General features: G+C 48.0%; 1 protein-coding gene across 1 annotated transcript; it reads right to left on the bottom strand.

Annotated features, from left to right (window-relative positions):
• Positions 1-8,791: 8,791 nt before the first annotated feature.
• LOC309381789 (olfactory receptor 11L1-like) lies at positions 8,792-9,729 on the bottom strand (the record flags this gene model as incomplete). Its single annotated transcript, XM_081933075.1, is given in 2 exon segments — positions 8,792-9,540; positions 9,543-9,729. Coding segments are annotated over 2 exon segments (936 nt in total).
• Between the last annotated feature and the right edge of the window lie 594 nt (positions 9,730-10,323).

The raw sequence follows: 10,323 nt of genomic DNA, 5'->3' as shown, positions 1-10,323 counted from the left end.
ACTTAAATGCAAACAAGGTTGCCCTCTGCTGCAGATGTTAGTTTGCAATCCAAAGATGTAGCCTTTGGTTTACAGGATACAGTTTGTAGTCTAATAAGGAAACAGAAAAATAAATATTGAGAACCTTTCTTTTTAATAAATGCTGTGTCTTGTATTTATTAACATTAAAAAAATTTAAAAATAAATTTTTTTTAAAAAAAATCCAGAAATTTTAAAACATCCAATTCTTAAATGTTAAGTCTTTTGGTCCCCTTGTAGCTAGTTTGAAATAGAACTTCACAGTTTTGCTTTGTGATTAGTATAAACAAACCTTGCCTTGTAGCTTTGTAGTTAGTGGAAATAAAACCTTCACTTGTTGATTAGTGTAACATAAATGATTTTCAATTCTATCAGAATCCTTAATTTTCTAGAAATTCATATACACTTTATTAATAATGATTCCATTATATACAGAGTTTATGTTGGCCAAAAATAACTTTGCTTTTACAGATTACATTCAGTTCATTTCATAGATTAAAAATATACAGCATTTAATGTTGAACAAATAACTTTCCCGTTAGTATTGAAAAAAGATAGAGTAAATTTATGCATATTGCCCAATCTGTATCAGATTAAGGAATGTCTTCTCAAATCAAATCAAATCAAATCAAATTTTATTTGATTAGCCGCAACCCTCTCCCGAAGGACTCGGGGCGGCGTACAGTCAAAAAGATAAAATACACATAGGACACACATACATACGAAAAAACAAGGACAATTACATTTGTGCATGGAGGAGAGTAGACCTGCAAGTGAAAGACAATAAACACAGCTAAAAACACAGTTAAAACACAGTTTAAAATCCCCTAAATAAAATTGCTGAATTAAAAACCCCTCAGGAGCGTAACGAAGTTATGGTTGGGCCAGGCCAGATATTTGAAAAAGGTGGGTCTTGAGCTTAACACGGAAGGAGCGGAGGTCTGTAGTGGTCCTAATATCCGGGGGGAGGTCATTCCACAGGGCTGGGCCCGCCACAGAGAAGGCTCTGCTCCTAGGCGCCGCCCCATGACATTGTCTAGTGGACGGCACCTGGAGAAGTCCCTCTCTGTGCGAGCGAATAGGTCGTAGGGATGTATGGGGCAGAATACGGTCCCGGAGGTAACTAGGTCCTGAGCCATGGAGCGCTTTAAAGATCGTAATCAAAACCTTGAAACGCACTCGATAGACCACAGGAAGCCAGTGCAGCTCGCGCAGGTGTGGTGTCACGTGGGAGTACCTGGTGCTCCCCATAATCACCCGCGCGGCCGCATTCTGGACCAACTGTAGTCTCCGAGTGCATTTCAAGGGAAGCCCCATGTAGAGAGCGTTACAGTAGTCCAGGCGAGACGTCACCAGCGCATGGGTGACTGTGCGTAGAGCGTCCCGGTCCAATAGGGGGCGCAATTGGCGCACCAGGCGAACCTGATGGAACGCCCCCCTGGCCACAGCTGTCACATGTTCATCCATGGACAGCTTGGCATCCAGGAGGACGCCCAAATTGCGCGCCCGCTCCACGGGGGCAAGTTGAATGCCCCCAATGGCCAGAGATGGAATTATCTGGTTGAACCGGGGAGCCGGGACCCACAGCCACTCTGTCTTGGAAGGGTTGAGCCTGAGTCGGTTGTCATCCATCCAGACCCGTACGGCTTCCACACACCGGGACATCACTTCGATGGCCTCGTTGGGGTGGTTCGGGGTGGAAATGTACAGCTGAGTATCATCAGCGTACAGGTGGTATCCCACCCCAAAACCACGGATGATCTCACCCAGCGGCTTCATGTATGTGTTGAACAGGAGTGGCGAGAGGACCGACCCCTGTGGCACCCCACAGATGAGGGGGCTTAGGGTCGACCTCTGCTCTCCTGCCAACACACGTTGCGTCCTGCCGGAGAGGTAGGAGCCGAACCACCGCAAGACGGTGCCCCGGATCCCCAACCCCTCCAGTCGGTGCAACAGGATACCATGGTCGATGGTATCAAAAGCCGCCGAGAGGTCTAATAGGACCAGGATAGAGGAACAGCCCCTATCTCTGGCCCTCCAGAGATCGTCTACCAACGCGACCAAGGCCGTCTCAGTGCTGTGCCCAGGGCGAAAGCCGGACTGGCGCGGGTCTAGATAATCATTCTCCTCCAGATGTCGTGGAAACTGAGAAGCCACCACACTCTCCACAACCTTCGCCAAAAAGGGAAGGTTGGAGACAGGACGATAATTGACCAGCTCCATAGGGTCCAGGGAAGGCTTCTTGAGCAAGGGTCTCACCACCGCCTCTTTCAAGGCGGCCGGGAGAGACCCCTCACCCAACGAAGCGTTCACTAGGTCCAGGAGCCAGTCGCGTGTAACCTCCCAGGATGCCAGTACAAGCCAGGAGGGACACGGGTCCAACAAACATGTGGTAGGTCGCAGTCGCCCACGCAATCTGTCCAAATCCTCGATGACAACCAAGTCAAACTCCTCCCAAAAAGGTTTCTCAAGACTCGCCACTGGCGTCTCGACTGGGCCACTGAAGGGGACCCAATCCTTCCAGATTTGAGCGACTTTATCCTGCAGGTATTTCCCAAACTCCTCTGCCCTGCCCTGTAAAGGGGCCTCCCGTGGCCTCTGAAACAGAAGGGAGCGGGACACCCGAAACAGGGCGGCAGGGCGGTTCTCTGCGGATGCAATGAGAGCGGCACAATATTGACGTTTGGCCGTTCTCAATGCCACTAGGTACGTCCTTAAATGGGCTCGTACCTGTGCTCGGTCAAGTTCGGTTCGGGAGGATCTCCAACGACTCTCTAGGCATCTCTTGCGGCGCTTCATCACCCTTAGCTCCTCGGTAAACCAAGGGGCCAGGGTGGATCGTTGCCGCCGGAGAGGCCGCAAAGGCGCCACCCGGTTCAAGGCCCCGGTAGTCGCATCATTCCACGCGGTCACCAGGTCCTCTACCCGGGGGCGGGTCAGGGCTGCAGGAGGTGGCCCAAGCTCCGTCTGGAACCTGTCTGGTTCCATCAAGCGCCTGGGGCGGAACCATCTAGTGTTCTCCGGTTCCGCCTCCCCGCGGCGAGGAGTAGCACCAGGGAAGTCAAGACGGAGGAGTGAGTGATCTGACCATGACAGAGGAGTGATGGTTAAATTCACTCCTCCCAGATCACTCAACCACTGGCGAGAGACAAAGACAAGGTCCAAGGTGTGACCTCCCTCGTGTGTCGGGCCCTGAATCATTTGAGTCAGGTCCATGGCTATCATGGAAGCCATGAACTCCCGAGCCCCCTCTGATGCTTCTCCCACCGACGGCAGGTTAAAATCCCCCATCACTAAAAGTTTGGGGGTCTCAACCGCCACCGATGAGATCAGCTCGAGGAGCTCAGGCAGGGTCGCTGATGTATGGCGGGGAGCCAGGTATACTATCAGCAAACCCATCTGCCTCCTAGGGCCCCATTTCACAACCAGGGATTCACATCCGGACGTCTGTAGCACAGTGGACTCCCTCGGCTCTAAATCCTCCCGGATGATCACTGCTACCCCACCGCCCCTTCCCCGGGCCCGGGGCTGGTGAAATGCTTGGTAACCTGGTGGGCACATTTCCACGAGGGGTAACCCTCCCTCGTGGCCCAACCAGGTTTCCGTTATTCCCGCGAGGTCCGGCTCCCCCTCCAAAATCAGATCCCTTCCTTGTTTCTATCCTGATTAAATTCTACGTAATTTTGGAGACTATCTTTCTATGAAATGCAGCCTTCTTCAGTTCCTGTTTTTCTCAGATAGTTATATTTTCTCTCACAATCATTGCAGAAATCTGAGCTAAAATAAGGCTGCAGCTATTAAGGCCATAATTGCCATGTGGAAATTCATTTCATTTCACCAAGTATAATTCTTAAAATTATGCAGCACTTAATGTTGAAAAAAAGCATTGCAATTAATATTGAAAAAATTAAAAGAGTAAATGTATAGATAGTTGGTATAATCTCTGCTCCCCATAATGGCTGACCTATGTACAGGTTCATTCCCTGTTCTAATTTGCTATCAGTATCTGATTGCAAGAACAGCCTGTCATCTAGCACTGAAAGCACTGGATCTGGCTCTTACTGGACTATTTTACTGGACTATGACATCTTCAGCACAGACCCTAAGCCCCGACGACGAACTCTTTAACACTCTATGTATTTAAGGTCAGACCTGATCCTACTGCGGGAGTCCCCCCTCTCGCAGGTGTGGCCCTCCGCCCTTTCGAGGGCCCACCTTGATGACGGATTTATTAATCTCGAGAGGTGGAGGAAGCGGAGATTTAGGGGTTTTTTAGTTAATTGTCTTTTAAAAATTTGTAGGGGTGGGGGTTCAGGGGTCGTGGGGTGGGTGGGTCAGATCAGGAGCGATGTGAGAGCCGGGCCTCCAGGTGTGGTCGCGAGCAGAAGGAGCGGAAGGGAGGAGGAGGGGGAGGATATCATTCCTATACAGGGCTCTTTAATTTCAACGGTCGCAGGGAGGGGCAGATACGAGGACAGATTAAGAACTTACAGTCGGTTGGGAGACCGTGGTTGCTGGTTACACCCGGTCGCTTGTACCAACCCCCGCGTTCTAGGTGGTCAAGAGTTACAGACCCAGGGCCTGAGGCTGTTGTTATGCAATATGAGGTCCGTTGTTAACAAGGCCCCCCTCATTCACGATCTAATTTTAGAGGGGGAGCCGGACCTCGCGGGAATAACGGAGACCTGGTTGGGCCACGAGGGAGGTCTTCCCCTCGTGGAAATGTGCCCACCAGGCTACCGAGCATTTCACCAGCCCCGGGCCCAGGGAAGGGGCGGTGGGGTGGCAGCAATTATTCGGGAGGACTTAGAGCCGAGGGAGTCTACTGTGCCACAGACGTCCGGATGTGAATCCCTTGTTGTGAAATGGGGCCCTGGGAGACAGTTGGGCCTGCTGATAGTATACCTGGCTCCTCGCTATACATCAGCGGCCCTGCCTGAACTCCTCGAGCTGATCGCATCGGTGGCGGTCGAGACCCCCAAACTTTTAGTGATGGGGGATTTTAACCTGCCATCGATGGGAGAAGCATCAGAGGGGGTTCGGGAGTTCATGGCTTCCATGACAGCCATGGACCTGTCTCAAATGATTCAGGGCCCGACACACAAGGGAGGACACACTCTGGACCTCGTTTTTGTCTCTGGCCAGTGGTTGAGTGATCTGGGAGGAGGGGACTTAACCATCACTCCCCTGTCATGGTCAGATCACTCACTCCTTCGTCTTGACTTCCCCGGTGCTACCCCCCGCTGCGGGGAGGCGGAACCGGAAAGCACTAGATGGTTCCGCCCCAGGCGCCTGATGGAACCAGATAGGTTCCAGACAGAGCTTGGGCCACCTCCTGTAACCTTGACCCGCCCCCGGGTAGAGGACCTGGTGGTCGCGTGGAATAATGCGACTACCGGGGCCTTGAACCGGGTGGCGCCTTTGCGGCCTCTCCGGCGGCAACGTTCCACCCTGGCCCCTTGGTTTACTGAGGAGCTGAGGGTGATGAAATGCCGCAAGAGATGTCTAGAGAGTCATTGGAGATCCTCTCGTTCCGAACTTGATCGAACACAGGCACGAGCCCATTTAAGGACGTACCTTGTGGCATTGAGAGTGGCCAAACGCCAATATTGTGCCACTCTCATTGCATCCGCAGAGAACCGCCCTGCCGCCCTGTTTCGGGTGTCCCGCTCCCTCTTGTTTCAGAGGCCGCGGGAGGCCCCCCTACAGGGCAGAGCAGAGGAATTTGGGAAATATCTGCAGGATAAAATCGCTCAAATCCGGAAAGATTGGGTCCCTGTTAGTGGTCCAATGGAGACGTCCGTGGCGAGTCTTGAGGAATCGACCTGGGAGAAGTTTGACTTGGTTGCCATCGAGGATTTGGACAGAATGCGTGGACGACTGCGACCCACCACATGTTTATTGGACCCGTGCCCCTCCTGGCTTGTACTGGCATCCTGGGAGGTTACACGAGACTGGCTCCTGGACCTAGTGAACGCTTCGTTGAGCAAGGGGTCTCTCCCGGCCGCCTTGAAAGAGGCGGTGGTGAGACCCTTGCTCAAGAAGCCTTCCCTGGATCCTTTGGAGCTGGCCAATTATCGTCCTGTCTCCAACCTTCCCTTTTTGGCGAAGGTTGTAGAGAGTGTGGTGGCCTACCAGTTTCCACGCCATCTGGAGGAAAATGATTATCTAGACCCGCGCCAGTCCGGCTTCCGCCCCGGTCACAGCACGGAGACGGCCTTGGTCGCGTTGGTGGATGATCTCTGGAGGGCCAGAGATAGAGGTTGTTCCTCTATCCTGGTCCTATTAGACCTCTCGGCAGCTTTTGATACCATCGACCATGGTATCCTGCTGTGCCGGCTGGAGGGGTTGGGGGTCCGGGGCACCGTTTTGCGGTGGTTCGGCTCCTACGTTTCTGGCTGGACGCAGCGTGTGTTGGCAGGGGAGGAGAGGTCGACCCTACACCCCCTTACTTGTGGGGTACCACAGGGGTCGGTCCTCTCCCCACTCCTGTTCAACACATATATGAAGCCGCTGGGTGAGATCATCCGTGGTTTCGGGGTGGGATACCACCTGTACGCTGATGATACTCAGTTGTACTTTTCCACCCCGAACCACCCCAACGAGGCCATCGAAGTGATGTCCCGGTGTGTGGAAGCCGTACGGATCTGGATGGATGACAACCGACTCAAACTCAACCCCTCCAAGACGGAGTGGCTGTGGGTACTGGCTCCCCGGTTCAGCCAATTAATCCCATCATTGGCCATCGGGGGCATTCAACTTGCCCCCGTGGAGCGGGCGCACAATTTGGGCGTCCTCCTGGATGCCCGGCTGTCCATGGATGACCATGTGACAGCCGTGGCAAGGGGGGCGTTCCACCAGGTTCACCTGGTGCGCCAATTGCGCCCCCTACTGGACCGGGACGCCTTACGCACAGTCACTCATGCGCTGGTGACGTCTCGCTTGGACTACTGTAATGCTCTCTACATGGGGCTTCCCTTGAAATGCACCCGGAGGCTACAGTTGGTCCAGAACGCAGCCGCGCGGGTAATTATGGGGAGTACTAGGTACTCCCATGTGACACCATTCCTGCGCGAGCTGCACTGGCTTCCTGTGGTCTATCGGGTGCGTTTCAAGGTTTTGATAACTATCTTTAAAGCGCTCCATGGCTCAGGACCTAGTTACTTGCGGGATCGTATTCTGCCCCATACATCCCTGCGACCAATCCGCTCGCACAGAGAGGGCCTCCTCCAGGTGCCGTTCACCAGATAGTGTCAGGGGGCGGCGCCTAGGAGTAGAGCCTTCTCTGTGGCGGGCCCAGCCCTGTGGAATGACCTCCCTCCAGATATTAGGAATACCTCTGACCTCCGCTCCTTTCGTATAAAGCTCAAGACCCACCTATTTCAAGTAGCTGGCCTGGCTCAACTTTGATATAACTATATCGCTCCTGACGGGTTTTTATTTGGGTATTTTAATTGTATTTAATTATCTAGGGGTTTTTAAACATGGTATTTTAATTGTTCTTATTCATTAGCCGACCTCCTCCTTATACATGTCTTTGTATATGTTTTTGTAATATGTATGTCTTGTCTATATATTTATTTCATATGTTTTATTGTACGCCGCCCCGAGTCCTTCGGGAGAGGGTGCGGCTAAGAAATAAATATTTTTTATTATTATTATTATTATTATTATTATTATTATTATTATTATTATTATTATTATTATTATTATTATTATTATTATTATTATTAAATTCCTCTCAAATAGTTATAAGGTTACCTATATATTTTTTTGCCTTAAACAAATTTCTGCTGAAATGTCTCCCTGTTTCTGTTATGTCTATTTCTGTTTGTGTTTGTTTCTGTCTGTTTTTTTACAATAATTGACTTGGGTTTTCTGTCATATGAATACATTTCCAGTCTTTTAGAATTCTGAATGAGGCTCCCATGTTTGGAAACCTTAAATATTTCTCTATTGGCAGTGGCAGAAAATGGATCAAAGCACTTTATTAACAAAGATTAAGTTCCTGCCCACCAAATTGCCATAGATACGTTTCTGAAGCTGAGTCATTGCTTCAAGGTTTGGCAAAGAGCAATGTAACTTAGTGCTCACTTCAATTATTAGTTCACTGCACTTGATCTTAGCCAAAGACTGAGAAGTGATGTCTTGAAAAGATGGCAAATAAACACAACCTTTTTTATATCCAATGGCTCTTGGGCTGGCGACTATCTTGGTGAGATCCCATTTATGGCAGGGTCCATAACCAGCACCATTGGTTATATCCTAACTTCTATGGACTTACTACTACAATGTAGAAAAATTTGAAGACCTACCTTACCTGGAAAGCAATCATCTACCTTTGTGTATATACATTATGTCCTTCATCTGGCAGATGCCCTTCGGGGACCAATTTATTCCTGCAACTTCTCCAGCAGGCCCAGCAAGGTGTAGGGTTGAATGATCCCAGCAACTTGACCAGAAGGTGAAGAGAGCCCTATCAGAGGACACTCTTCAAAAACTCTGGTGAGCCTTTATTACAGCCAACCCTTCCCAAGATTTATTAGAACAATATAAAAACATAGTTCATAAGCTACAACCAACAACTTTATTCATAGCAAACAATGTTAATGAAAGGTCAACTGCTCTACTGTTCTGCCTTCTTAGCATAGACTTAGTAGTGACAGATAATAGTAGCCATAGGAATTCCACCCTTAGGTTCCTCCATCCTCTTGGATTCCTTCTACTTCATAGAGAATGGAATGTAGATGAAACCCTTACTAAAGTTTTCATCTTAAACTATATCCAAATTTAGTGCTACTAATTTCTTAAAAACTTCCTTTACATCGTCGTTCCGGAGGCTGTATACAATGGGATTGAGCATGGGTGTCACAACAGTGTATACAAGAGATAATCCCTTGTGAAATTCTGTAGTTTGACCTCTTTTTGGAATTACATACAAGATAATGATAGTCCCATAATACAAACTCACCACTGTAATGTGGGAGACACATGTTGAAAAGGCTTTCTGTCTCCCAACAGAGGAAGCTATACTGAAGACAGCTGAGATAATATACACATAGGAAATGATGATGAAGAGAAAGGGACTTAGTGTTACAATGACAGAAGAGAGAAAGACAGTCATTTCTGTCAACTTGCTTTTCTTGCAGGGCAGTTTTATCAGCTCTTCCATGTCACAAACAAATTGGTCCATTTCATTGGGGCCACAAAAGTATAACTTGGAAACACCCCCAATTGAGACAGCTGAGAGACAAAAGCCTAACCAAGGCAGAGTTGCCAGCTGAAGGCAAAGCTTGAAATTCATGATGATATTGTAGAAGAGTGGTTTACATATGGCTAAATAGCGATCAAAAGCCATGATTGCAAGAAGAAAGCATTTTGTGGTGCCCAAACTGACATAAAGAAATAACTGGGTGATACATTCACTAAAGGAAATAGTTCTGTTTTCTGCCACACAGTTGACCAACATTGTTGGAGTGATGACAGAACTATAAAATGCTTCCAAGAAGGAAAGTTTAGCTAATACATGGGAGTGTGAAGGTGCTGATCAATCAAAACTAGAATTACTATAAGAACATTACCAATTATAGTTACAATATATATGGCCAAAAACAACAGAAAGAGCAAAATCTGAAGTTGATGTAAATTTTGGAAGCCCCCCAAAATGAAACTGGTAATGGATGTATGATTGCCCCATTGCATATTTTCCATGGGAGCTGACCAAAAAGAAAAAAGAAAAGAACATTACAAAAATCTTGCCCTGAAAATTGAAGGGAATTCTTCTAGGCAGTTGCCAGGAACAAAATTGACCCAAACAAGCAAACAAACAGTGCCTCACCATAAAAGGCATTATGCAAAAAATGGTTCAACATTTTAAATAAATACTGATGTATTAAATAAATAAATATTGATGTATTAAATAATACATCAATAATTTTCAGCCAATAATAAACTAAAATGTAAACTCAATTATTTCAGCATTTTCTGAAATTCATTATCTGCCTTATGGTACCAGGCTATGGACCTGGGTTTTTATATTTGCATTCATATGGAAGCATATTCACATACATAATCACTATTTTTTATTATTTTTAACCATTGTTTTTTTTTAAATAAAGGGTCACAGGTGTTGGGATCAAGGGCAATGTGATGGAGATTGCTGCAATCAAACCATGTTCCTTAAATACTTGTGTATAACATTACACTGGAAGAATTGGAGGATAAAGTTTGCTTTTCAATGTCATTATTTTGACGTCATCATGGTTAGGAATGGATGCCTAGGCACAGGACATTGAACTCTGTTCA

This window comes from Natrix helvetica (genome assembly GCF_964273705.1).
Source record: "Natrix helvetica genome assembly, chromosome: Z".
Lineage (NCBI taxonomy): Eukaryota > Metazoa > Chordata > Lepidosauria > Squamata > Natricidae > Natrix > Natrix helvetica.
The sequence above is the reverse complement of the archived record's forward strand: the minus strand, read 5'-3'. Positions and strand labels throughout refer to the sequence as shown.